This window comes from Bipolaris zeicola, assembly GCF_000523435.1.
Source record: "Bipolaris zeicola 26-R-13 unplaced genomic scaffold scaffold_19, whole genome shotgun sequence".
In the NCBI taxonomy this organism is placed as follows: Eukaryota; Fungi; Ascomycota; class Dothideomycetes; order Pleosporales; family Pleosporaceae; genus Bipolaris; species Bipolaris zeicola.
Genome location: NW_006912068.1, coordinates 148,086 through 174,635, shown reverse-complemented (window position 1 = coordinate 174,635; position 26,550 = coordinate 148,086). Strand labels below are relative to the sequence as shown.

Genomic DNA, 26,550 nt, shown 5'->3' with positions numbered 1-26,550 from the left:
ACGGGTCGGGCGGGTGTTTGAGGCCCAGAAGGGCGGCGGGCTGATGCTTGCAAGCAGAGCGAGCGAGCGAGGGTAGTGCGTGCAAGCAGCGGGTGCGAAGGTGGCATCGTGCAAAATAGAATGGCGCCAAAAGCTGACTTACAGATGCAGTCTGTTCCTCTCGCAGCTAGTCGGATCCAAAGTCACGGCAGCGAGGCGAGGCGATGGTCTGATGGCTAGACGGCCCAAAGCAGCGTCGACAGAGTGGCAGTGTGGGAGGCGACAGCGACGACGACGACGACGGTAGGGTGTGGGTGTAGCAGTGGGACGTGGGTCACGGGGCGACGGTGATGGTGAATGGCGAGCGAGGTTCAAGGACGAGTAGTGTAGCAGCAGCAGCAGCAGAGGAGGGAGGGGAATAGGCGGGCATGCAGGACGGCGGGCGCATCTACTACTTAGTACTCAGTAGTGGTACCAGAAACAGCGACAACAGCACAGGCACAGTGCAGGCAGGCAGACAGAGCGAGGCAAAGGCAGCCGCCGTGTATCGTACTATATCTTGGTCGTGGGTACGCTCCGTCCTTGCCGTTGGCGGCGACGGCGCTAGAAAGGCGAGGGCGTGAGCCGGCGGGTGGGAACCACTCTTCTCTCCTGCTCATGCTCCACCCACAAGACGGTCAATGACGAAAGGCCTTGGTGCCATGCTACGCCATCCTCAACCCCCCCCCCCTAGCCCATAGTCGCCCTGCTAACGGCTGAAAACCGGAATCCCTCTCGCCTCCAGCGCTGTCTACTAGTAGCCATACCACACACACTTCACACATGGCCATGCGACATGTTGCAATTACACGCCATACTATACCACCATGCCATTCACTCCTAGCCCCAGGCGTCCAGACTGCAGAGCGGAGCCCTGTCCGGCGGCGGCATACACCTACTGCCTTGGGCCCTGTATGCCGAACATCCTGGACCCGGCCGCTGCGTTGCTCTGCTCTGCTCTGCTGCATACTTCCTCATCGCTACACCTTGCAAGTACCCTCTTCACTTACCGCGTCGAATCATCGGCAAACGTGGCTCGAGCATTGCTGCTGCATGATCGTCTCCGCTGCATCCACCTTGTTTAAACGTCGCATCGCATACGAGCCCACTGTATACCTCTGACCCGACCTGACCCGACCTGATCACAAGCTGTCTGTTTACCTACTTAGCATTACTACTTACTCTATGGATATACGTAGATAGCTACATAAAGTACACCGTGTTTCATGCCCAGCAGCCGCCGGTCTGGCCGATACGAGGTTACGTTGAGGTCATGACCTCAGGCAACGTCAAATGCCTCATAGCACCAGCACCGGCTCCTTCTTCACCATCGCTAACATCCCCCCCCGGCACCCTCGTGCCGGGATACTACCAAGGCCCGCCTCAAAACACAGCGTTTCAGCTGCAGGTGCCTGTCTTGCCCTCGACAAGACGTGTGCATGAGCAGGCTGCCGCAACACTGCCCAGCATTACACTCGCCTACACGACTACTGTCCTTACACCCTACCTGGTCGCTAACCAACATGTGTTTACCCTCCAGGTGGGGTTTGCATGCACGCCGATGCACCACCAGCCGTTCCCCGCTCTACAGCACTAGAGCTCTTCCATATCATCAGATCGTGATCTCTCCTGCCCAGAAAAACATCCCAGTTCAAAAAAATTGTTGAGCCTCTTCGTCTCCATCACTGTCGGCCATTCCTGGCCCGCACCTCCATCACTCGCACGATAAAAAAAAATTGGCGCCCGCCGCCGCGGAACCATCTAGCAACAACAACAGCACCCCACACCCCTCTCCTGACCATTATCGATAAATTGGATGCGTTTCTGCTTGTCTATCGATAATTAGTTCTGTGGAGATGCCGGTAATTGCCACATGTATTTCTGGAAATTGCAAGGAAATTGCTGTGAATGGCGCGAGCACGCTGGTAATTTGCTGCTGTGGCGTCCGTAATCGCCTACTTACAGCCATATCCCTGGATCATCATCATTTTCGCCAGCTGCCGTCGCGCAAAAAAATAAAGGACCCTGAAAAGCTGAACGCTGAGGATTCGGTAGATCATCGCTTACCCTCGACGTCCGAGTGCTCGTAACCCCGCGTTGCATGCGTTGCTGTCCTGAACCAGAAAACCCATAAATGTGTCAGCACATGCCAACATTGCCGTCTTTTTAGCGGCTATGAAAACAAACCCTCCCTTCCCATGCCATCGCCGACTTGGGCGAACATGCGCTGCGCTCTTACCAAAAGGCCAACCGCCTGTCCCTAGCGATGCGCCATGATTCGTGCTCTCACACCCCCACCACGAAAAACCACTCTGCTACCACCACGGCCACCGCCTGTAGCGCCCAAGCCCTCGGGTTTTCAAGGTGCCACAACGTCCGCAGATCTCTTAGCTGAATGCTAGATCGCACACCACCTTTTTTCTTTCTCTCACAAGAGAGAAAAAAGGCCTCTAGTGGTGGAGGCCTGCCATGCGAGCTACAGTAGTGCGTCGCTTGCACTCACGGGCGGTGTGAGAGGCACTGCCGCCTTGCGGCGCGGATAATGCCGTGCTAACGAGAACTGCACCTGCATCGTGCTACGACGACTGGATGTGCTATCTCCAAGACTGCCATCGTTATCGTGAGATTCCGCTTTGGGAAATAAGCATGCATCCGGTCTGTCAGATGATCCGGTTCCCAGCCCGCTAGCATCCGGACATGGCTCCGTGTCGGTAGTGAGAGCTCTTGTTGTGATTATGAATTGATTGTGATGGACATTGTTTTGTTGCACAAAAACACCCTTGGAGATATGGTACCGTGGCGCGTCAGCATCAGCCGGCAGCACAATGGCTCGTCTGTGCCCCCAGCTTGGTGCTTGGTACTCTGTCTAGTGATTAGCGAGCACGGCAATGGAACGACTGTGCACGTGGAGTTTTGGGTGCGGGTATGTACAGGTCAATTCTCTGGGGCCGACAAAAAGGCACGGATCTCTTTGAAGCTACTTCATTCAGGGCTTTTTGTTTTCGCAGCCATTGTCAACCTAATAGACGTAGGGATTCAGCTTGTACGGCGTCTTCTGCCTATATGACTCCCACTGCGCACCGTACCGCTTCTCGCAATACTCGCTCAAAACGGGAATAGCCCGCTGGCTGAAATCCCAGGCCCAAAAGGCTGCGACCAAGGCACCCAGCCCGTATCCTCCTCCGGCCATTGCATATCCCGCTCTCCACATCATGTATCCTCCGTAGTTGATGTGCCGCGCCAAACTCCACAGGCCCCCCGTACACACCTTACCCTTGTTGTTTGGATCAGCTTTAAACCGTGCGCGCTGAATCTCCGCAACAAGCTCCGTCAAGAGACCAGCTACGTAAAGCGTGCTCCCAATAAGTAGCGCCGGCTGTGGAAAGTCCCCTTCATTCGAGGCCGACGAAACAGAAGTGACAAAGGCATATGTGCTCAGACTATTCGACGCCGCATTGAGCATCGCTATCGCAACCGCCGCACCTACTGTCATCGGGTCCCTAGATAGTGTTGTGACCCAGATGTTCTGCTTGACCACCGAGCCAACTGACATGGCGAGCAAGGCCAGCCGGTAGGGCGACAGGCCTAAGCCATCGATCAGCCCTATACCCGTTTGCGCAGGCAGCCCGCTCGGTAGTGTTTGTAGTCCCACGCGGTGCAAAACGGATGTGCCGAAACCATGCGCTAAGATCGAGTACTAGAGAACAGGTTCGAGGCTGCGGAGCACAAAGAAGGTAAGCTTTCCGGGAGGTGAAGACCTGTAGTCGCCGCGCGGAACAATGTCCTTTCTCTTGGACGCCTCCGACCGAGGGTCTCCAATGCTGTCCCATTGGCCGGGCATTATCCAAATCAAGTCTGTAACTCAGTTAGTATCATACGCCGCAGCCACCATCTCCACAGAGCAGAAGTTATATACCTTCAATCTGCGGTTGGGGTGTCTGTTATTCCTAACTGCAACCGATGGCTTTTACCCCGGTTCTACGTGTTCAAACACCAGTACCTAGGTCTCTTCTCCGCTCAATTGAACAGAGAGAGTAAACTCCATCAGTTTACAATACGTTTGGTTGTCGGAGGACCGACACCGATAAATCGGCTTTCGGTCGACCAAAATCACCGGATAAGAAAAAAGCTCAATATCAAGGAGATGCAACTACACGCCAGCACCATTAAATCACACGATTTTCTTCTGAAAGTCTATCAATCCATAAGTAAATCTCTAGCACTCTATCACACGAAATCTATGTATTTTTCTTCAAATGCGTGGTGGTACAGGCTGGTTTTATTACAGTATTGTAGTCTACCAAGAGGATTACATGTAGTAGTCACGGTTCATGGCGGATGCGAAGGCAGGCGTCATCTCCACTTTTGTGTATTTATTCCCCGCGAGCTCATGCATACATTCGGTGTTAAGTCATGTTATGTGTTAAGTGACGATATGCGATAGAGATACGATGATGTCTCAAAAAGCCAGACCCAGACAATCGCGTCAGGACTGAGCAATCGGAGTTAAGGTTACCTGCCCACTTTGGCGTGCTTGTTGGTATATAGTACTACGTACCTCCACGTACCTAAGTACGGCAGATCCCGTGATACCCCGCATTAGCGCCATTTCTTGCATCCACCCAGTGCGTGCCTGTCTCCTCGTCCGTCTCATCTTATTGTATTGAAACCTGCCTGTCGATATATCTATTAACCCTGCCTGTCACATTTGTTGACCCCAGTGGTTTTGTCACGTTGCTGTTGCCCAGTGTATGCGTCCACGTTCTGATCAAGGGTCATCCTGGCACGGTTGGTGTTTGCCCTGGTGATATTTGTCTGACTATGATGAGGATACTGATGAGAGTATAAGCTGAACGGCCATGCACCTTTTCGGCGTCAGTGTCTAGATCTTGAGAGATAAGGTAGATCGAGATAGTCTTAGTGCAGCACCCAGGGCATTTCGGCTCGGCGTTTCTCGACGCAGTCACACACGCGCACTTGACATCAGGTCAGACATCGACAGTCAAATCTATTTAAGGATTGCATAATCTAGACCCAAGATTCAATACCACAAGTCAGCAGGATTTATCCATTAGGACCGAATATGAGTCTCACATTCAATGCTATCTGTAGCCTATTGCAAGACGTTGAGAATATTTCCACGAATGGACCACGACCACCTTCAAAGCAGGAACAAGAGGTCATCCAACAGGCTGTTTCGGAATGGTTCCAAAACCAGAGAGCTGCCATTGACGATCCAGATACGGATGGCGGAGCTGTGCTCTCCATCTTACTTCCGCACCAAAGGAAAGACCGCGTGTACGGTTTGCAAGCGCCCTTGCTCGCGAAGAAACTCGCACGCCTACTCACCTTCAGTCATGGACAGCGCACGCTATTCGAAAGCTGGAAGACGGGCACCTATGGCGACCTGGGCGCATACGTCGAACGCGCCATGAAGCCTTGGGATGGTACCTTTTCCAGCAAACCACACATTACAATCAAAAGAGTTAACTGCCTGTTGGTGCAATTGGCGGCCGGTTGTAGATTCTCGGACGAAAAGACCAGAAGACTTCGTGATCCGGGGTTTAACATCGACAACGAACTTAAAAGTATCATCACGAGGCTCGAGTCGTGGGAAGCAAAATGGTTAGTCCGCCTTCTACTTCGAGACTACTGCACTATCGAATTGGACGAAAGAGTTGTAACGCGGCACTATCACTTTCTGTTACCGGAGCTATTGGCGTTTCAGAACGACTACGAGGCAGCCTTTGATGTACTCAAAGGTGAACTTAGTTCTTATCCGGCCGTACCTGAGTCGTGGGAAGAGGAACCCATGCGCGTTGAGGCAGCGAAAAGACCAAAGGCTAGGGTCGGTGTCAAGATTGGGCGACCGACCTTCCTAAAAGCATGGTCGTTCAGCAACTGCTTGAAGCTTGTTGGCGATGGCGTCTGGGCTGCCGAAGTCAAATACGACGGCGAGTATTCCGAGATCCACGTTGATTTGGAAAATGAAAATAGCAACTTGCGAATCTTCTCCAAGAATGGCAAAGATGCAACTGCAGATCGTACTGCTTTACACGGCACAATCCGCAGTGCTCTTCGTATAGGCCAGCCAGATGCCTTGTTCAAAAAGAACTGCATCGTTACCGGTGAAATGGTGGTATACAGCGACAAGGAGAAGAAGATACTGCCATTCTCCAAGATTCGCAAGTATGTCACGCGCTCAGGATCCTTCAAAGTCACATTAAACAGCTCTGCGGTGCATCAACAGGAACATCTCATGATTGTCTTCTTTGACGTCTTAACTATAGATGATGAGCCCGTTTTGCGTCACTGCCTCGAGGACCGCCGCAAAATTCTTCACAAACTTATCCATGCCGTACCGGGTCGGTCCATGCTCTCAGAGTGGACCTTGTTGGATTTTAAGACAGGGAATGGTATAACAGACCTTAAACAGACATTCGCCCGCACCCTAGCCGATCGCCAAGAAGGATTGGTACTGAAACCGTTGCAAGCGCCCTATCTGCCCTTGCTATCTGAGCAAGGCCACCGTCAAACAGGTTTCTTCATCAAGGTCAAGAAGGATTATCTAGCTGATATGGGCAGTGAGCGAGATTTGGGCGACTTCGCTGTCATTGGAGCTAGTTTTGATGCGCAGGCTGCAACGAAGACGACTCTAAAGCCTCTACACTGGACGCACTTTTACCTAGGATGCTGCATAAACAGGGATGTGGTCCTACTGACAGGGGCCAAGCCCAGGTTCACTGTCGTCGCTAGTTTGAGCGTTGAAAAGTGTATCCCAAGGTCTGACGCAAAGTACCTGAACATCCAGGGCTATATCCGTCAGACCACTTTGCATGAGGGTGGTGCCACTACTGAATTTGACATGATAAATCTCAGGGACCACTACTACTATAGCCGGCGTATGACTGTCGCCTTTAGAAGCCCCTTGATTGTTGAGATTCTGGGGGGAGGCTTCGACAGGTTGCCTCATGCGTCATTTGAGATGCTACGTCATCCGCGGGTTACGAAGATTCACCATGATAGGTCGTGGGAGGATGCGGTTACCATGCAGGATCTGGAGCGCATGGCGAAGGAGAAATTTTCAGTGCCTGATGCGGATAAGCTTGATGGGCATGCGAGAGATGTTGCTTTGTTGGTTGAGAAGTATGCCAGGGAGAGAAAGGGGTCTCAGGATACTGCTGCTACGGAGTGTACGACGAAGAAGTCACAGCGGATGAGTCCTTGTCTTTTGCAAGAGACGCCGCGGAGTCCACCCACAGAGGCTGAATCCCCTGTGTCATCTGGTGGTTCTGAGGTGCAGAAGATGCAATTTGATACTGACACTGATATTGATACTGACGCGTCGAGTTCTGATGGTTCTGCTGACAAAAGTGTTCAGGCCAAGGGTATACGCGCTTCCCGCGAATTAAGGTCATGCAAAGCTACTCTTAAGAAAGTGAGTGCCTTGGCCCCAGACCCACAGAGTCTGACGGCACCAGAGGTGGCTAGCTCAACTGTTAGTGACACCAGCCTGCTATCTGGTGTTGTGACAAGCAAGAGGCGGAGCCTCGTCGAACCCATTAGTCCGCCGAAGATTAAACGGAGAAAGAGCCGCTGTCCACTACAGGCTTTGGATGGGAATCGGCAGGTGAGCCGCTTGGATCTGGACTTGGACATGGGTAAGCAGAGCGGTTGTATATCCGGGGGAGAAGGAACAGAAGACGAAAATAGGCTGTCGAAAGAAGAAGAATAGATTGGATAATAGTATCAAACTATTGCTATCTCATTACCTCCACAAACGACGTGGATGAAGTAAACAGCAAGACCAAAAAAAAAATTCCCATAAAAAAGAATTTGAAATAGATCTATCATCGTAACATACATACGAAGCATCTCGCATTCCCCAACATCCATCCTTCAACTTTCTTCCCAACACTTTCGCCGCTCGATTAAAGACACTTACCCCCATCCGCCACTCTACATCTCCGACTCGCAACACTTGAAAACCCGAAGAACACTCTATCCTATATGCCCCCTTTACCCAGAACCGCTACACTAAACTGGCAACATACACGTACTCACTCCTCACCACCTTCGAATCTTCCATCGATCCTGACTCTCTTATCTTGTCAGAAAAAGAAATCACAAGTCTCTTCCCTTAACCTAGACTAGGCGTGCGGACTACGGAAATGATCGCAGGAAAAGAATTTTATATACGCGCATTGTATAGTAAGTTGCTGTTGTTGTTGTTTTGTCCTTCTGGACGGAGGGAAAGGGGGAGAAGGTAGGGAGGTACTGGGTTGAAGGATAAGTATCAATAATTTGGGCTGCGGTGTGATGGCTTTTGGGGCACGTTGTACGGCGGATTGGGGTTGGAGATATTGATGTAGTAACGTGTGTGTGTGGTTGTATTCTGATACGTCGGATCACGGCGTTGTTTCTTTTTGTTGGGCGGGTGGTAGCTGTGTCAGTTGGCCCAGGCCAAAGGTTACAATGGGAAACGGTGTTTTCGTTTGCTACTGGTGTAGGTTACGCCAAGAGATTGTCGCGGTAGGGTTGAATGGAGTGTGGACATGAAATGTGCATGATTAGGGGGATTGAAGGGGGGATATGGAGGTATCTAGGGAGGGGATGTGTTACTATGGGTTTGGGACTAGAGAGGGTGTGGGGCGGAGTGGGAAGTTGGCAAGGGAGGCCAAGGGATGGGAGGGGTTTTTTTAGCGAGTTTGATGATTTCCTGGAGATGATTCATTCTTCTCAAATGAAGTAACGGTGGGAAAGCGGGTTGTTGGAGGTTGCGCCTTGTATAAGGCCGGGAGGTGATGGGGTAGTGCGACGCTAGTCCCGATGTTGATATGGTATGTAGGTGCATACTTATCGAGCATCATGCCTTACTCCCCACTCAAACATTGACAATCAATATGCTGGAGAAAGCACTTTGAAATTGATGGTACTAGCTTAGCACTCTTCATTCACAGCCCTAATGCAATAGAGGAGCATTGGAGATCTCCAAATGGCCGTGGTTTTAGCACCGGTAGATGTCATCGCCATCCGCTATTCGGTGAGCATTACCCCGCGTGGAGCAGAAGCCCCGCGGGACTCCACTCGCTGTTGGAGAAACGTAACTCAAGCAAATGACTATTTTAAAAGCCATGTCTGTCTACGAACAAAAAAACCCTTGAATCCAATTGCTCTTCTTTACACTTGCCAAGTTCATTGAGCAGTCCCAAGATATCATGGCTTCCAGTACGCATATTCCACACCTCCAGCAATATGGAAACACCAAACAGCTCGTCGTTAACGGCAAACCATATCTCATGTTGGGAGGTGAGCTCCAGAATTCATCGTTGTCATCGGCAGAGTTCATGAGCGAGGTGTGGCCCAAGATGGTTGCGACGAATGTGAATACGCTTCTTGGGTCTGTCAGCTGGGAAATGATTGAGCCTGAAGAGGGAAAGTTTGATTTTGAAGAGTTGGACAAAGTTATTCTGGGTGCTCGTGAGCATAGCTTGCACTTGATTTTGTTATGGTTTGGATCGTTCAAGAATGGTGAGTTTGATGCTTCGCTACTTGCTTAGTCTGAGAAAAAGGTATTGATTCAAGACGTCGTTAGGAAGATCTACCTATGCGCCAGCCTGGGTCAAGACAAATCCGGAGCGGTTCCCACGCGCAGAGCTGCGGAAAGCTGGGGGCGTGATGGAGGTTGCGGATGTGCTTTCGCTGTTCTATGAAGAGAGCGTTGAAGCGGATACAAAGGCGTTTCGAAAGCTGCTTGCGCATATCAAAGAATTTGACGAGAGACATAGTACGGTGTTGATGGTTCAAGTCGAAAACGAAGTTGGTTTGCTGTTCGACAGTCGGGATGGGAGTGCAAAAGCCAATAGCGTTTTCGCAGAGCCTGTACCTGAAGATCTACTCAAATTCCTAGCAGAAGAGTACGAAAATCTGCACGCTGACCTCAAAGCCAACCTCAAGACGTTCGTTGCGCAGTCGAAGCCACAGTCTGGGAGCTGGGAAGAGGTTTTTGGCAAGGGCAACAGGACAGACGAGCTTTTCATGGCATACCACTATGCACACTATGTGGATCGGGTAGCAGCAGCAGGCAAAGCCGAGTATCCAATTCCGCTTTACACCAATGTATGGCAGAATTATGCAGGCGAGGATGCTGACAACGAAACTCCTACGGTTGTAGGTGGAGGCGGCCAGCCAGGCGACTACCCTTCTGGAGGCGGGACTACCAACGTCCTGGATATCTGGCTTCGTTTCGCACCTAATCTCGAGTTCATCGCGCCAGACATTTATCTCAACGAATACACGACTCTTTGCGGCAAGTATCGACATGATAGGAATGTGCTCTTTATCCCAGAACAGCGAAGAGACGAGTACGGTGTCCGACGCATCTGGATAGCTTACGGGACATTTCAAGCCCTTCTAGCGAGTCCATTCGGTATTGATACACTGGAACCCGGAAGCAATCCCTTTACAAAACACTATGGGTTGCTAGCACAGGTCTCTCAGCTCGTGCTCGAAGCGCAAAGAACTCCTGGCTCGTCGGTAGGCTTTTGTTTCGACAAAATATCTGGCGACAAAGATGCTTCAAAACCCATTCGACAGCGCTTCGGCGACTGGGACATAACTATTGAGCGTGCTTTTGTGTTTGGGAAACCCGACACGGGCAGTGGCATGGTGATTCATCGCGGCGGCGCGCGCTTCCTTCTCATCGGATGGGGCTTCCAGGTTACGGGTCATTCGACCAAACCTGGGGCCAGGTTTAATGGTATTTTGAAGAATGAGGAGAAGGTCGTGGAAGATGTGGCGACGGGGAAACTACGGACGCTGAGGACGTTGGGAGGTGATGAGACAAGGAGTGGAGCGAGTGCGGTGATGCCCAATGAAGATCCTGATTATGGGGGATTTCCCATTGCGATTACTATTCCAGCGCGGACGGGCATTGCGGAGGTGGAGTTTTATTCGTTTTAGAAGTTCCGGCCTGGAGCCTAGGATGGAAAGAAGGGAGGGTGGATGTCGTTGAGCATGCGTGGCTATTGCAAGTATTTTTTCCTCAACCAGAAGAAAACCAACAAATCATACATACTGTCCATGTCTTAATTCCAGATGTGTATCTGTACCGAGATGTTCAACAAAGATAGTAGACTCAAGAGGGACTAGCGCCAAATGGACCCTGGCTCTCTCGTAAGGCTGAGCGCCGACGTCCGCGCGAGAGGTCGGATACGTGTTAGGACCACTGGGTAAACGTTGCATGTCCACATAACCGTCTTCAACGAGCCCATCTCTCTCCCTCAAGAGAATTTGCTTATATCTCCACATAAGTGTCCTTGAGCCTCGTGCTCACCTACACATTGAGCATGCACTCGACGTTGGTGCGGCTGCAGAATGTCTTTGGCTTCTTTACCACGGTGGCTTTCACAGTCGCGACCGTGATTGCGCTGAGCAGTCTGATTACACCACAAAACCCCACCGCCAGCATATCGCTACGAAATGTGCAAGTAGTCAAGGGCAGGCCGCATTATTACTCGCCAAAGAGGGAGGAGTACGCACACATCAAGTTCGACCTGGATGCCGGTACGTATACGCATGCGCCTCAGGATAGGCAGATAGCAAGAAGAGTCGCTCACACATATACCGCAGATCTCACCAGTCTCTTCAACTGGAACACCAAACAACTCTTCGTCTACCTTAAAGCTGTCTACCCCTCAACCCGCGCCGGAGAGCCCCCGTCGGAAGCCATCATCTGGGACGCCATCATCGCATCCACCTCGGCACCCTGGCACCAGAACCACTACATCCACCCCGACCCCAAGTCGAAGCTACCCAAGCAATCCGCCAAGAAACGCGCGGCCGCCAAAGAAAAGACACCCTCGCCATTCCCCATTGGCGAGCTTCACCTCCAGAACCAGAAGCCCAAGTACCAGATCACAGATATTACCGGCAAGCTGGGCAATAGGACAGATGTAGTGTTGGAGCTAGGCTGGAACGTGCAGCCCTGGGTGGGCGCGCCAACATGGACGAATTGGAACACAATTGGCGTCTGGAAGGGCCTCGAGGGAGGCAGGAGCAAGGCATTTGCGTTTCCCGAGGTGGGTGCCAAGGCGGCGAAGCCCAAGGATTTGGAGACGGAGAAGGGCGCTGAGGGCTATAGGCTCGAGGTTGGTGGAGAGGCGCCGCTGAGAAAGGCCGTTTCATAGAAAGGGGGATAGCAGGCGGTATGGAGATAGGTTCGATTGAAATTAGAAAGCATTGAGCGATGGTCATTGTGTGCCTGGAAGGAGTTTCGGATATGAATGTCCCTCTTCTATATATTTGCGAGAAATGAAATCTCCTATATAACCAAAATTGCACACGAGACGACACGTCAGCATTGTCTGATTATTTTTGTTTTCTTTGGCATGTGGCTCAAGAAATAACCAATTTTGTTTCCTTGGATCAAGATATTGTAACATGTACCAAGAATCGACCACGTGACCCTAGCAAGGTGTGTAAATCCACTAATGAATCACTGGTGTATAGGAGATTGACCGAGATGTCTAAATATCACTAAGTTGCTTACTAAAAAGTCTACCTATTTCTCCATTCTAGGTCGTGGCATGTTAGATACGTGTCACGATACTCTGAACTGAGGCCCAGGAAGACCAACCCTCTGGGAGCCGCCAGGTATCCTGACTGCGAAGTAATTCTTTTAATACCGATTTCGGCAGATTGGGTTGTGATCTACAACTCTTTTCGTGAGAAAAATCTAACACGCGATACGCCAACCAGATGCAAACAATTCGAGTAAGTCGTAAGATAGAGTAGAGACATAGAAAAATCGCATAGACTACGGATAGAGGAAGCAATTTATATTTTTCTATGTAAAGTACTGTGTAAACACTAGGATAAAAATTATTCTGTATTTCAAACTGGCTTTCAACCAGCTTGAAATCCACAATTTACAGGACGATTATGGCTCATTCATCGTGTTGACTTCCTGAACCAAGAAACCCTCGAGCTTGTTTTCCGTCCTCGCGATGTACGCGTCTACTATGCGACCGTAATCGTGTGCACCACCTCCCCAACCAGCCTTTCTGGCCTTCAAAAGCGCCTCTTCTTGTGATGCGGGCTCGATTGTAGCATCTCCCTCCGCTGTAAAGTACGAAGGTGTGCAAATGGCCGCAGCTGAAAACCACCCTGCCCTTTTTACGACTTCAGAAGTCCATTTTTGTTCCCCATCCTCCAACGGTTCAATGATGAGCTTCTCAGCATCGGAAGACTGGCGCGATGCCTCGGCAATGATATAGGCTGTCAAACGAGCGATGATATCATACGTGAATGTCATGTTGTACGAAACGCCCGCGCCAGCAAGGTGGTAAGCAAACATGTTGGGGAAGCCGTGTGTAGCAACTCCAAACAAAGTGCCAAAGTCAGAACCTCGCCACTTGTCTTCGATAGGCCGGCCGCCTCGCCCGATAATGGGCGCGGCTTGACGAGCATTCGGTGTAATCTCAAAAGGGCTCACGAAGCCTGTGCCTAGGATAAGGAGATTGACGTCGAGTTCCTCTCCATTAACAAGCACGCCGCGCTCCGTAAAGCCCTGGATTCCTTTACCGTCTGTGTCTACCAAGGTAACATTGCTGCGATTGTAAGACTCAAGATAGTCGTCGTTGAAGGTGGGTCTCTTGCACCACCCAGGGTACCAGGGCTTTAGTTTGTCAGCCACTTTAGGGTCTTTGACAACCTTGTCAATACGACTGCGGAGCTCTTCTGCGATAGGGTGATCAATCGCAAGCATTTTGGCAGTGTGTTCCTTTTCTTTGCCAGGTTCAACAATGTAGGAATCTGACCCTATGATGACGGAGCGCGCTTGGTTGCGGGTCCAGCCATCATTAATAGAGTCAACGGGCTCCGGGTTGGCACTAACATAGGTGTTAAGGTTTCTGGATCTACGGTATTGCCAGCCGGGCCCATCTGCTACCTTGGCCCATTCTGCAGCGGTTGTCTCTTTTTATCCACGTTCTCCACAGTACGAGGGCGTTCGTTGGATGACATAAAGGTGCTTTGCCCATTTCGCTACCTCAGGTATAGCTTGGACAGACGTTGCTCCTGTACCGATAATAGCGACGTTTTTATCTTTGAGCTTGGTCATATCAGGTTGCTCTTGAGTGCCGCCAGTAATTCTGTAGTCCCATCGAGAGGTGTGGAATGTCTGACCGTGTTTACGGAAGTCTTCAAATCCAGGTACATTAGGAATCTTAGGGGTGGAAAGTACACCACTTGCCATGAAGACAAACTGGGCATTCACAGTAAGCTTGGTAGGTGGACGAACGTCGCCGAATGATTGAGTCAAATCAACGACCCAATGGTCCTTTGAATTGTCCCAAACTTGACGGTCAACTTTGGTGGAGAACATGCCGCGAAGTCCCCAACGCTCCGCAATCAGTTCCGTGTTCTTCCGTATCTCAGCACCGTATGAGTATTTGTGCTTGGGTACGTAGCCCGTCTCTTCCAGCAACGGCAGGTAGCAATACCCTTCAACATCGCACATGAGCCCAGGGTAGCGGTTCCAGTACCACGTGCCTCCATAGCCGCCAGCAACATCGACGAGGACGATGTCTTCAGGCTTGAAGCCCGCGCCAATCAAGCGGACGGCAGAGGGGATACCGTTATGACCTGCGCCAGTAATCAAGAACTTGATTCTATCGCCGTTCCGCATTGGAGGATCCGCCTTAGCCAAAGCCTCGTAGTCGATCCATAGATCTTTGCCGAGGTCTTGTAAGTCGGGGGAATGCACGTCAATGTACTGGGCGTTCCCCTCAGGGTGCATGCGCTTTTGCCGTTCATGGGCGTATATCTCCTCGATTTTAGCCGTCATGGTGTTGAGTTGAGTTGAGATAGAAAATGAATAGTGATCCTGAAGCGGTAAGATATTCGAATAGACTGTATGATTCTAAGATCACTGTCTGGATGCCTCTTCAGATTTTGACGGAAAACCTGTCCCTATTATATTTAAGTCTTTGCTCAATCTCCCTAGGGTGGCGAGTGTGTGTGGGTATCATCAGGGAATACATGCAGGTTCGCAGGGGCAGTAGACTAAAGCGGAGCAGAGATCACTGTGATACTGGTGTAGACCATCTGTGGGTATGATCAATCCCCCCCCCAATGCAGATTCACGGGAGGTAAGACATGAGGGGAAGACGGTTATGTTCTGTGAGTGCAGCAGTGCCGAGCTAGGTTTGGGGTATCACGTGAGCACTCTGAGAAAACTAGACTTAGCCGACACCCCCAGTATATCTACTGAATGTGCAGTTGTAACTACACAGTGCTTCTTACGAATGCTGAGCTGGTATTTTCCCTCTCAAGTTAAGTGGAGCCAGTCCTTGTACATGAATCAACGCCTACATACAAGCAGGGTAGGGAACAAGGTGGAGTACAGAACTTGATGGGCGTCGGTTGACGTAAACAGAAAGAGGCTATCATCAGGGAGCGGTTCGACTAGTATTCACGGCAAGTCAATGAGCCGGAACCGACAGATATCGGATATGAAGTTCCCGATTCAATAGTTAGAAATTTACTCAAGCTCGGTGCTACCCGCTGGCGGTCGAACATTCCGGCAAGCTTGTTGTGCAAAAATCACCATTGAAAGTGCAAAAATGAAGATCAAAAGTGTAAAAACCAACATCAAGAGTGCAAAACACGCCTGTTTATGTATACCAGATACGAGACAAGCATACTTAATAATGACGGCAGTACTGTAGCGACACTAGTCGAAATCTAGAGATATTCTATCCCAAGTGTTAGTAATATAAGTGCGGCAATGCTCTATAAGACGTGGCGGGGAGGGCGGTGTAGTACTAGCCGGAATCTGGAGATAGTCTGTCCCGAGGCGTTAATAAATTTGTTGTTCATTTAGGTACGTCCCGACGCAACGAGCCGGCCCGCGTTACTTACTAGATACGAAGGAGCCCAGCCCTTCTCCACTTCGTAGCTGCCGATATCCTGACAAATCGGCTTCCGATGATAAAAAGCGCATGGCTGACTATGTTATCGCTTGGTTTATGAAGGCTATCCTCTAACTCTTCTCTAATAGCCCAAATACTCTTCTTCGTCGGAGGCGAACATACTAGTACGATAGCGACTGCAAGATTAATACGTGCTGAGCCTAACTTCACGCAATGGTGTTTAGCTGAGACCGAAGATCTAGTCGAAAGAGCGTCTCATTACAAAGGTTCTCTGCTACGCAGAGACAGGTTTCACTATGGAAATCTAGTCTATTGATACATATGCCCTACTCCCTAGGTGAAATCCATCCAAAATAGAATGCTTGATCTACCACAGTGGAAAGAGGGGAAAGGGGTGATATGTCTTAGGCCTGTATTGACTGGTGGTACAGATTATCTTCGTAATACTACGAGCGTGAGCCATCTCCATACCACGCTAGTTAGACTAGATGTCAGGTGCGAGATACGGACGAAATACGGATGAACTATCGAATAATGACCATAGCCCCTCCAGAACAGCTAACCTAGCGTTTACACCTTTATCAGCCTCGTATTTCATAAAATTACTGTAATAGCATTGTCATCCATCAACCATGAAAGAGTTTATTGGTGGACCTGGTAATTTATAACCATGTGTAAGGCGTATTTATAGATCATTAGATGGCTGACCAGAAGCTGTAGGATTGGTCGGCAAAGTTGTCGAGCATGACATCCCACAGCCTGGAGTGGGTCAGGTTGTAGTCAAGGTAGCGGCCGCTGGGTCAACCCAAAAGACTGGTAAGAAATGGAACGATCTGACTTCTGTACAAGAGCTTCGGAATAACCAATCTTGGCGGTTATAGGAAGATGGTCGACCTATGGGGGATGTCAATGGATTCAGGCGACGACATTGCGGGCGTCGTGCATGCTGTGGGGCTAGATGTGGTAGATTTCCGGCCGGGAGACCGTGTCGCTGGCTTTCACAAGCCAGGTATCCCAAATGGAAGTTTTGCAGAATATGCGGTGATTGAGGTTAATACTGCGTGGGTTCTTGGGCCCCAGACGACCTTCGAGGGCAAGCCGAAAGCTCTCAATCTCTTTGGCTCACCCCTAGCTGCTATAATCGAGAGATCTAGTTTATTTTAGTCGGCATGTCCCGGAGGCTAAGCACGAGATATGATAGAAGCAGCAACGGCCCCTCTCAATGTCTGCATTGCTGCAACTGGTCTCTATCTGGACCTTAAACCTCTCGTGCCCTGGCTACCAGCAAAGGAACCCACACCTTTGATCGTTTGGGGAGCCACGTCTGCCGTGGGATCATATGCAGTTCAGCTTGCTGTTAAGAGCAATATTCATCCTATCATTTGCATTGCTGGGAGTTTCAAATAGTACCTGGAAGACTTCATCGACCGGAGCCAAGGGGACACAATTCTTGACTACCGCGATTCCGAGGACGACATTAAAGAAGGCATTCGGAATGCCGCAGGCGGGCGTGAGATCCTGCACGCGATTGAAGGGGTGTCGAACTAAAGAAGCGCGCACATCATGGCCGAGACTATGGGCACTGGCGGCCATATTGCTCTTGTGCTTTTTGAGAAAGAATACACTGGCATTCCAAGTCATGTCACACACAACAAGTATAACGTATCGGTCGTGCATGAGAGCGAGAAGGATTTTGGTTTCGTGCTCTCGAGATATGTAGGAAGAGGTCTACAGGAAGGCTGGTTCAAGCCGCAGAGGCATGAGGTGGTACCAGGGGGGGCTCAACGGAGTTATCACAGCGTTTGAGCGGTTGAAGGCAGGCGAAGCCCACGCAGTGAAGTACGTCATAAAGCCCTAGAGGTCATAGATAACTTTCGCTTCTCTTGAGGTTCAAATTAAGTTAACTAGCGCGATTCCCAAAATGTTGATAATAATTGCTTAGTAAACTTGGAAACTTGGTGAGTGATCCAAAAAGCTTTTGGAAGGGGAAATGCGCATCGATTAGTTATTGGTAGAAATTCTACTTACCACTAACAGACAAACTCTTTGTCCTTCAATAACGACTGTAAGGTCCATAGTTTTCTCGGAATAAATCGTTATAGTTGCCCTATCTTTGCCTGCTTTCCTTTCTTGCCTAACAGCCTCGTCGTGTGCAAAGGAGGGGACTAACGGTTTTTCATCTGTGTTCATATAACTACTGGTATTTTGAAAAATGGGATCTGCTATGCATATGCACCTAAATTCGCAAAGAGGAAGATAGTGCTGCGCTACATGTGGAAGCATTTCGCTCTTATACTGCTTTACTGGTTGAAGAGGTCAATTCGGCTCAAGGTCGGACCTCCGATCTCGCCGCAACCCGCCACTTCTTTGGATTTCAAGGCGCTCCACCATCGTCAAGTACCTCACACGATGCGCCTTTTACCCTGCTACGACAACCACCTTCTTCTTTTCCGGTCACAGACGTCTCCTGGCTGAGAATTTACTTTGCGACACTCAAAAAACCATACAACATATCCGATCCACCCTGAAGCGATTGCGATGCCCCTCGATAATATCCGCAACATCCTCCTCGTGCTCTCCGGCAAGGGCGGGGTAGGCAAGTCGAGCATCACCACACAACTCGCGCTTACGCTATCGCTGCAAGGCCACTCAGTTGGTGTCTTGGATATCGATCTTACGGGCCCAAGTATACCGCGCTTCTTTGGAATTGAGGATTCAAAAGTAAGGCAGGCGCCTGGTGGTTGGATACCAGTCGATGTCCATGGAGCGCAGACGTTGCCAGGGAAGAAAATAAAGGATGAGGAAGGAGAGAGTGCACAAGATCAAAAGATTGGACCGCTATCATGCATGTCGCTAGGCTTCATCCTGGCCTCCCGCTCTGACGCTGTCATCTGGCGCGGCCCCAAGAAGACAGCCATGGTCCGCCAGTTTCTCACCGATGTTCTTTGGCCACCGCTCGACTACCTTCTTATCGACACGCCGCCTGGTACCTCTGACGAGCACATTTCCCTGCTCGAAACTCTCCTCAAGAATACGACTCCTTCACCCTCGCTCAATCCGAGCCTACCCTTTCTTGCTGGCGCGGTAGTAGTAACAACACCGCAAGCCATCAGCATCAGCGACGTCAAGAAGGAGTTAAATTTCTGTAAAAAGACGGGCATACGCGTTCTCGGTGTGGTGGAAAACATGGCCGGCTTCGTGTGTCCCAATTGCTCGGAATGCACCAATGTGTTCAGTAAAGGAGGTGGACAGGTCATGGCAAGTGACTTTCAAGTTCCCTTTTTAGGCAGCGTGCCGATAGACCCGGCGTTTGTGGAGTTGATTGAGAGCGGTACCAGGCCTGTGTACCCACAAGGGACGGTTATGCAGGGAAAGGATGTGAGTACAGAGGATGTTGCAAAGGCGAGAGATAGTGAGGGGAGCCTGGCGGACAAGTATCGGGATTGCTCGCTTTACCCGCTTTTTGATGGCTTTGTGACGAGGTTGAAGGCAGATGTGGCAGGGATAGAGTGAAAGCGGAAAGGAATGAGATGATGTGCTCTTCACCACCCTTCTGTCTCTTTGATGTTTTTGCAGCATTTCACATTGGGTCCCTGTATTGCGTGCTAAAATCTTCGCAGCCTAAACCGTAGACCTTTCTCTCTCGTTGATTCGCGAGAACTTACCGCTCTTTTGTAGTACCCTCACTCAAGCGCGTGAATTTCCTAAGCCAAGTTTACCGTTCCTGCTCGCATGTGTGCTCCAGTAAGGCATCAGCACCCATGGTGACATACCGCCTATTGCGGAAACCCGTCCGTGTGTCAAGAACACGCTGCCAGGTGAGAGCAAGCGTGGCTCCCACCTAGGTAAAGGTGAGCGAGAAACTGGTAGTGAAGAGCGTGTTCCCAAGCCCATATATATAGCTTTCACGCAGTTCCTCTGCTTGATACCCTCTAACTCTCCTCACATAATCTCTCTTTTGCTTCTATTAACAATTAACGCAATTAATCTTTTTAACTGTACTTAACTGAGCAGCAACGAAGTATCCCACCGGCTTCACAATCTCCATTGAATATATGCCACACCGTTCATTACAACTTTCCGATACTGGTTTTGATAGCGCCGAGCACTCTACACATGCAGTCCACGAACGAACCTAGCTCTCATGAGCTAGGAGAAGCTGGTGAGATTGCGAGACCTAGGGAATCAAGCGGTTTCATCCTCCACCGGGAGATGCAAGATTCGGTGGATGAATCAAACGGCATTGCAAGTTGGGGTCACGAGCGCGGAGAAACGGTTGTGGCTGAACAGCAGCAACTTGATGGGCTCGGTAATGGCGGTGACCAGGATGCTGCAAACTCATTGGGCAGTGATGCTATCAAACTGGAGCCTGGTCATTCGACAAACGATCTCGAGCGGATGGATGTGGATGATGGGGAGATTCATTCATCGACTCTTCCGCACGTGACTGGACCTGAGAAAGAGCCGCATCAAGACGATATAGAGAAGATGCGACTCGGCTTCGAAGGACATGAACGCGTCAAGTATCCTGGTTTCGTTGAAGGCCGATATGGACACGATCATCCATCCTTGAATCCCACCAAAGCAACAGACTCTTGGCGCCATAAAGAGACTGCCAATTCAGGCTTCAAGGGCCAAACGACAGCAGATATGGATGGGCTGCAGAGTTACCAAGACCACAGCTCTACTGAATTTGTTCCACTCCCATACACCACTCTAGACATCCCTACATCGTTTGAGCCCTCCAGTACTCCTGCTTCATACAACCCACGCTTCCAGAACTACCCGCAGCAGCGGCCTTTTACCCAGCTCAACCAGTTCCCTTTCGACCCTAACTTTGATCGCCAGCAGCAGTTCCAAATCCAAGTCGACAACAGGAAACGCCAGATGGAGAACGCACAAAAGGAGTACGAGCAGAATCAGCGCCAGGCTCAACAAGCAAACAATGACTTCAGCTTCTCTCAGAACCAGGCAGGTGTTTCAGCTTCAATCCTCACGGGTCCATTGAGCTACCAGCGAGCTCCTCAAAGCACGCATCAAACTCTCCCGTTTGGAAACAACGGCACAAAATATCAGTCTCAAATGCAGTCTGAGTTTCCATACGATCAAACGGCATCGAAGCAGCCTCCTACCTCGTACTCTGCGCAGAACCACGACACATCCAGTCAGACCACCAAGTTTCGCAACCAGCTACAGAGTGCGTACACTGCACCAGAAACACATGAACAAGACACCAAAGAAGAAGTCTCATCGGACGATGACGAACCCCTCAAAACCCGCCTAGCACGCCAACCATCCGCAGCCCTATCTCCTCAACTCCCCTCCCTCATAAACTGGAAACTCCCAGCCTACGACATCCACTTCTCCCCCTCCCCTCCCCCCGCCTCCACCTCCTCATCCAAACCCAAACCCACAAAAGATTCGTCCCTCCCCATCGCAAAAATCTCGCTACCGGGTCTAATCCGCGAGCCCCTCGTCCTCTCCCCGGACCACACAGCCCAAGAACTCTCCCTTCTCACCAACATCTTCCTACCAGGCCAGCAAGCGCTGGCAACACCAGACCCGGAGCCCGCACTTGCAGTGCTGAATTTCCACAGCATAGCCATGATGGTTGTGGAGGCGTACGTGCAGTTTGAGATTGGGGATGAGATGGGGAGGGGTGGGCCGGCTTATTTTTCCAAGTACTCCTCTTCTTCCTCGTCTGACGAGGATGACGACGGAGGTGCAAAGGGTAAAGGGAAGGCCAAGGCCAACGCTAAGAAGAAAGAAGAGAAGGAGTACGTCCGCATCCGCTGCGCCCGCACCGCAAACGTCGACGACATCTTCTTCGCCGTCATCGACCGGTGGCGTGCAGGCCTGGAAAATAACAAGAAGGCTTTCAAGCTCATACGTGGCATTCAGGAGTTTGTGGATGTGGCGTTGGATGTTATTTTTTGGATCAAGGAGAATGGGCTTTTGGTGGTGGAGGAGGAGGAGGAGGAGGAGGTGGTGGGTGGGAACGAGGGTGAGCAAAAGGGCAAGGGCAAGGGCAAGGCAAAGGCAAAGGATGGTGCAAAAGAAGAAGGCATCTCGGTGCTAACTGCTAGGAAGAAACCTGCGCCCAAGACCAAAGTTGAGAAGCAGCAGCAGAAGAAGAAGAAAGAGGCGCCGGTGAAGAAGAGGAGGGTTCCGGTTACGCCTGGTGTTACGGTTGTGAGGAAGAAGTGATTTTGCAGAAAGTATGGCGGGGGGGGGCGGGATTGCTTCATCTTTTTTTTTCTCCCCTTGCGAGTTTTCTATTTTCCAATAGTTTACGAGAATATTGGTCAAGGGGAGATGGCAAATCATAATTTGCAACAAGGAGGGGGCAGCAGAATATTCTTTGCTCACACAAGTCATATTTCAAACGACAAACGACTCATGTATTTCTTTGAACAAATATCAAGTTTATTTGCTTACATTTAACTACTATGCTGACATATCCCATGCTGACGTTATAACCTCCACCAAGGGAGGATGCAAAAAGACCCACATGTCTTCGGAGTTTCTTTTCTCCCCAATTGCTTGCATACAACGTCACCCTTTCTTACCCCCTGCTGTGGTAATTGTCAACAGGCGCAACTTCCTTGACGCTCTCCCAAACCTCATCAATGCCCTTGGTCGCTTCGCTGCTCAGCTTTCCCTTCTTGAGCCATTGGGCCGTCTGCTCCACCTGCGGCAGCTTGCTAGCTCCGAAGATGACACCGTCGTCGTCGCCCTGCAGCGCGCTGTGGAACGCAACCCATCGGTACGCAAGCTCGGCTTTGGAGACGCCCTCCTTTTCGGCGAGATCGTTCCACTTGGATAGCGCATTGCGGATGGGCTCCTTGTTGTAGAGGGTGGAGTAGAGGCCGCCGAGGGCCTCCTTGTTGAAGCGGCCTGCGCCGGAGTCGAGGTCTGCGGGTGTCTTGGTTAGGAAGCCGCCGGCGAGAGGCGAGTAGGCATAAAAGTGGATGCCGAGCTTGCGCAGAGTGGGGAAGAGCTGAGTCTCGAGGTGGCGGGCGACGGGGTTGTAGTTTCCTTGGTAGACAGATGGCAGAGGGTATCCCTTTGCCTTTGCAATGTCGTAGACTTGCTGCACCTGCTCAGCGCTAAAGTTACTCAGGCCAAATCGGCGGAAGATGCCTTTTTTGTAGGCTTCATTGATTCCCTCGAGGGTTTCCTCAAAGGGAATCGATGGGTCTGGGGCGTGGATGTAGAGGATGTCGAATTGCTCAATGTTCACCGTGTCCAGCGAGTCTTGGGCGTCCTTGATGACATTTTCCTTTGTGGCGGTGCCAGGACCGAAGCCACCGGGCAGTTTGGTATCGATGGTAAATTCCTTACGCTTCTCGAGCTTGCCAATGGCCTCTTGGGATCCGGGGTATATGCGTGCTGTGTCAATGTTCTTGACGCCGTTCTTGATTAGGACCTCAACGACCTCAGTGCGCTGTTCATGGGTGTTGAAGTATGCTTGGTCTGAAAGGGGAAATCCTCCGAAAATCGTCTTGACCATTGTGGCAGCGTTTGTGGTAGTGTTTGCTGAGATGTTGGTGGTGGTGGGGTGGTGGTGGGGGGTGGGAAGTTGTGAGGTGTAAGCTTGACGTTGACAGCACCTTCCCCGCTCATATAAGTAGTATTTGTATACGTACTACATGCCAGATAGCATCGTCCCCCTGTTTCGTGGCTATTTCTAATCTAGTAGGTTGGGTCGGACTAAAGTCCTGCCTCGGTAGCGTGTATGATGCCTTATCCTACCCCTCTTCGGTCATTGATCAGTCCGAACTCCACAAATACAATCCTTCTGACAAATTGCGTGCAAAACATCGGAGCTAGCGGACCACAGTATATTCCTTGCAATCGTCTGGGATTGACAACAAGGTCATGTTTCGAGAAGCATCTCCCTTGCTAACCTATTGCAGCTGACTAATAGATGTACCCCTCTCGGCCGACTCACCCAATTGCGTCAAGCAAGTTTCTACTTCAATCTGCTGGGTTGCTTCAATGATAAATGAATGCTTCATTCTCGCAACGCGTGCGTACAATCACGTATCCAATTTCCTCTAACATGTCTAAAAACGTTATGATGGCCCTGGCTCCATCTCTGTCCACCCACCATCTGCCCTCCAAACCCCAGCCTTTGTATAATCACCTCGTCGGCCACCGCTTAAGTATGCAAAGCGAAAGTACTCATTTACACCTTCCATGTGTCGAGTCCAGGTCCAATTATCGTCCATCCTGTCTGTAAACTCGTGGTATCTTTCCACGTCATTGACCAAGACGCTCATGCCTTCGTAGGGCGTGGGGAATGGATACTGCCAGTCAAAAGTTATGTTGGGCTTAATATGAGCTACATTCACATTATTGTGAATGACTGGGGCTGTAATAATAGGGAGAGGGGTACCGCTGGGAGCGTCACCACGAAGAGCGGTGGGTGTTTCCAAGATGCTAGCAAAGCCCCAGCGCGCAACGCCATTGATGAACAGACCAATCAGGATACCTTGGTAGAGAAGGGAGGGCCGGGTTTGCATAGATGTGCCTGCAACAAGAAGAAGGCCAAGGATGTAATGATGAATCCTAACGTTCATCTTGGGTATCGCGACAAGTGTAAGTATGCCTGCGACTAGGATGCCGTAAATGGCAAGGTAACGAGGAAGACGACCCTCGACCCTGAAAGCCCAGGCCTGGCCAAGAGCAATAAAGAATAGGGTAAGAACGATGATGATAAGGGCAGGGATGGCGCCTGGCTGGTTCTGGATCTCGTGAGGAGTGAGGCGCTCGATGGGAATCTTGTCAAAGGTGTAGTTGTTCAGAGCGCCTATCCAGCACCCTCCCAGCCAGAGGATTGTCTTCTCTATGTGCGCATCCAGGCCCTCGAGCTGGCGACGTACGGCGAACTGGTAGACAGCATACATACAAAAGCATGCCGGGAGCAGGCGCGCGAGCATTATACTGACAATCGCATAGTAGTCTGTCAGATTCGGCGGGTCCGAAGCAAGCGCAACGTGGACGAAGACGCCTAGGAATATTGAAGTGAAGAATACGGGTGGTGAAGTGGTAAAGAGTGACAAGAGAATAGTGAATGTCAAGGAAACACCGAGCAGGGGCCATCGCAGGTCGCGGCACTTTGTCGCAGTTCCGGAGAGGAAGGAAAAGGAGCGTGGAAAGTAGGAATCGAAACCAGTGCTCTTGATGTGCTTGCGGTCAACGCTGGGATAGTTAGTCTTCTCACCAATCTGAGCAACCACGCCGCATCCACCTGAAGCATCGTTGATGAATCCAGCATGGATGGCAGCAGCGCAAATGAATGAGTCGGCGCGGTAGTAAGTGTTTTCGAGGGATTCGTCGTCGTCTGTAGGCCCGCCTACGACGAGTGGACGGTAGTTCACCAACTGGTGTCCAACGGCATGGGGATAGATGAGCTGCACGCGCTTGCAGTTTGCGGGGCAGCGAAAAGGCATGGTGCTGTTCTCAAAGGGCCGGCACAGATCGCCATTGAGGCCGCAGCCATTGCCGTCGCTCCAAAAGCGATCTGTGCACCGCACGCGCACCGGGCTGCCGTAGCCTGGTATGTCCGCTGCAAAGGCACTACGATGCAGAACAAGGCCAAAGGTCAGGATCCAGCAAAAATAAAAGAAGACAAGTAGGGCAATTTTCTGTTTCCGCTTTGGGAAATAGTTGTTCAAGAGGCGAATGGGGGCAGCTTGGACACGTGGGAGGAATGGGCGGATCTTCCAGGGTCGCGGCGGCTGTGGGCCCTTGACCCAAACGACAGTGCTGTGCCAGGCGCGTTGCAGTTGTGGAGGTAAGTATTTGCTCATATAAGACTGTTGCGGTGGGTTGTAGTACTCCTGGGCAGAGGCCTCGGACGCGGCAATGAGCTCGGCCGACTGGTTGGAATGGATGCTGGCGTTTTCATCGTCGCGATAAATGGGCGGAGGGGCGCCCTCATCGTCATAGACGCCCTGATGGGAGTCCATGTCTTGGAGCGACGCCAACTCGTGGCGAGACGTGGGCGAGGACGACAGTTTGAAGGCTGAGGATGTGGCGATGCGCCGAGGCTTCTGGGGGCGGTTATCGATAGCGATGGGTGGGGATGTGGATGCGAGATGGGCGCGTTGCAGCTGGGATGGAAATGGGTATTGTACAGCGCAGAGAGAAGGAAAGAAACAAGGCGCAAGCCAAGAAACAGATTTTGTATAATATAATCAGTGATCAGCCAGGGCGGCGGATGACGGCCGGACCGGGCACAGGAGAGAGTTTGGCATCGGGAGCCGTGGGAGTCGCCGGGACCTGCATGACGACGAGGCCGAGCCTGTGGGGATCCCATGCCGTCGGCCTCGTGCGCTAACTCGCTGCAACGCTGCACCAGCACGTGGCCATGGTAGACTGCATACTTTACAGCTGTACACACTTATATACATGCGCTTGCCTACGTGTAGCAGACGTGGACAACGACCATATGAAACACACACACGACCAAACAACGCTGGCCTGGGTGGGGACTATGGTCGGTTTAACGTCAAGGCGCCCGCATGCAGCCCGTTGGGGTTTAGCTGCGACACGCATACATGCTGAGGTCACTACCGACATTTCTAAT

The 26,550-nt window shown here is 50.9% G+C and overlaps 13 protein-coding genes across 13 annotated transcripts; 7 read left to right on the top strand and 6 right to left on the bottom strand.

The window, feature by feature from the left end:
* Window positions 1-845: 845 nt before the first annotated feature.
* On the top strand, window positions 846-1,615 carry COCCADRAFT_23397 (uncharacterized protein; the record flags this gene model as incomplete). Its single annotated transcript, XM_007710541.1, has 2 exons — window positions 846-930; window positions 1,218-1,615. 2 exons carry the CDS (start codon window positions 846-848, stop codon window positions 1,613-1,615), a joined length of 483 nt encoding a protein of 160 aa, XP_007708731.1.
* Window positions 1,616-2,494: 879 nt separating this feature from the next.
* Window positions 2,495-2,857, bottom strand: COCCADRAFT_86865 (uncharacterized protein; the record flags this gene model as incomplete). Its single annotated transcript, XM_007710605.1, has 1 exon — window positions 2,495-2,857. A coding segment is annotated over one exon (363 nt), but the record flags the coding sequence as incomplete, so codon positions are not given.
* A 180-nt stretch (window positions 2,858-3,037) lies between these two features.
* COCCADRAFT_33786 (uncharacterized protein) lies at window positions 3,038-3,859 on the bottom strand (the record flags this gene model as incomplete). Its single annotated transcript, XM_007710567.1, has 2 exons — window positions 3,038-3,647; window positions 3,717-3,859. The coding sequence occupies 2 exons, from the start codon at window positions 3,857-3,859 to the stop codon at window positions 3,038-3,040; spliced, it is 753 nt and encodes a 250-aa protein (XP_007708757.1).
* A 934-nt stretch (window positions 3,860-4,793) lies between these two features.
* COCCADRAFT_86849 (uncharacterized protein) lies at window positions 4,794-5,006 on the bottom strand (the record flags this gene model as incomplete). Its single annotated transcript, XM_007710604.1, has 1 exon — window positions 4,794-5,006. A coding segment is annotated over one exon (213 nt), but the record flags the coding sequence as incomplete, so codon positions are not given.
* A 95-nt stretch (window positions 5,007-5,101) lies between these two features.
* Window positions 5,102-7,753, top strand: COCCADRAFT_86870 (uncharacterized protein; the record flags this gene model as incomplete). The annotated part of the gene is made up of 1 exon (XM_007710603.1): window positions 5,102-7,753. The coding sequence occupies one exon, from the start codon at window positions 5,102-5,104 to the stop codon at window positions 7,751-7,753; it is 2,652 nt and encodes an 883-aa protein (XP_007708793.1).
* A 1,483-nt stretch (window positions 7,754-9,236) lies between these two features.
* Window positions 9,237-10,980, top strand: COCCADRAFT_33784 (glycoside hydrolase family 35 protein; the record flags this gene model as incomplete). Its single annotated transcript, XM_007710566.1, has 2 exons — window positions 9,237-9,549; window positions 9,614-10,980. 2 exons carry the CDS (start codon window positions 9,237-9,239, stop codon window positions 10,978-10,980), a joined length of 1,680 nt encoding a protein of 559 aa, XP_007708756.1.
* A 386-nt stretch (window positions 10,981-11,366) lies between these two features.
* On the top strand, window positions 11,367-12,206 carry COCCADRAFT_86935 (uncharacterized protein; the record flags this gene model as incomplete). Its single annotated transcript, XM_007710602.1, has 2 exons — window positions 11,367-11,583; window positions 11,650-12,206. The coding sequence occupies 2 exons, from the start codon at window positions 11,367-11,369 to the stop codon at window positions 12,204-12,206; spliced, it is 774 nt and encodes a 257-aa protein (XP_007708792.1).
* Window positions 12,207-12,958: 752 nt separating this feature from the next.
* Window positions 12,959-14,866, bottom strand: COCCADRAFT_33782 (uncharacterized protein; the record flags this gene model as incomplete). The annotated part of the gene is made up of 2 exons (XM_007710565.1): window positions 12,959-13,965; window positions 14,008-14,866. The coding sequence occupies 2 exons, from the start codon at window positions 14,864-14,866 to the stop codon at window positions 12,959-12,961; spliced, it is 1,866 nt and encodes a 621-aa protein (XP_007708755.1).
* Window positions 14,867-16,585: 1,719 nt separating this feature from the next.
* COCCADRAFT_33781 (uncharacterized protein) lies at window positions 16,586-17,811 on the top strand (the record flags this gene model as incomplete). Its single annotated transcript, XM_007710564.1, has 7 exons — window positions 16,586-16,610; window positions 16,674-16,769; window positions 16,963-17,046; window positions 17,155-17,309; window positions 17,361-17,489; window positions 17,526-17,654; window positions 17,728-17,811. 7 exons carry the CDS (start codon window positions 16,586-16,588, stop codon window positions 17,809-17,811), a joined length of 702 nt encoding a protein of 233 aa, XP_007708754.1.
* Window positions 17,812-18,491: 680 nt separating this feature from the next.
* Window positions 18,492-19,466, top strand: COCCADRAFT_86945 (uncharacterized protein; the record flags this gene model as incomplete). Its single annotated transcript, XM_007710601.1, has 1 exon — window positions 18,492-19,466. The coding sequence occupies one exon, from the start codon at window positions 18,492-18,494 to the stop codon at window positions 19,464-19,466; it is 975 nt and encodes a 324-aa protein (XP_007708791.1).
* A 603-nt stretch (window positions 19,467-20,069) lies between these two features.
* On the top strand, window positions 20,070-22,160 carry COCCADRAFT_2088 (uncharacterized protein; the record flags this gene model as incomplete). Its single annotated transcript, XM_007710527.1, has 1 exon — window positions 20,070-22,160. One exon carries the CDS (start codon window positions 20,070-20,072, stop codon window positions 22,158-22,160), a length of 2,091 nt encoding a protein of 696 aa, XP_007708717.1.
* Window positions 22,161-22,518: 358 nt separating this feature from the next.
* On the bottom strand, window positions 22,519-23,466 carry COCCADRAFT_23389 (uncharacterized protein; the record flags this gene model as incomplete). Its single annotated transcript, XM_007710540.1, has 1 exon — window positions 22,519-23,466. The coding sequence occupies one exon, from the start codon at window positions 23,464-23,466 to the stop codon at window positions 22,519-22,521; it is 948 nt and encodes a 315-aa protein (XP_007708730.1).
* A 565-nt stretch (window positions 23,467-24,031) lies between these two features.
* Window positions 24,032-25,930, bottom strand: COCCADRAFT_2086 (uncharacterized protein; the record flags this gene model as incomplete). Its single annotated transcript, XM_007710526.1, has 1 exon — window positions 24,032-25,930. One exon carries the CDS (start codon window positions 25,928-25,930, stop codon window positions 24,032-24,034), a length of 1,899 nt encoding a protein of 632 aa, XP_007708716.1.
* Between the last annotated feature and the right edge of the window lie 620 nt (window positions 25,931-26,550).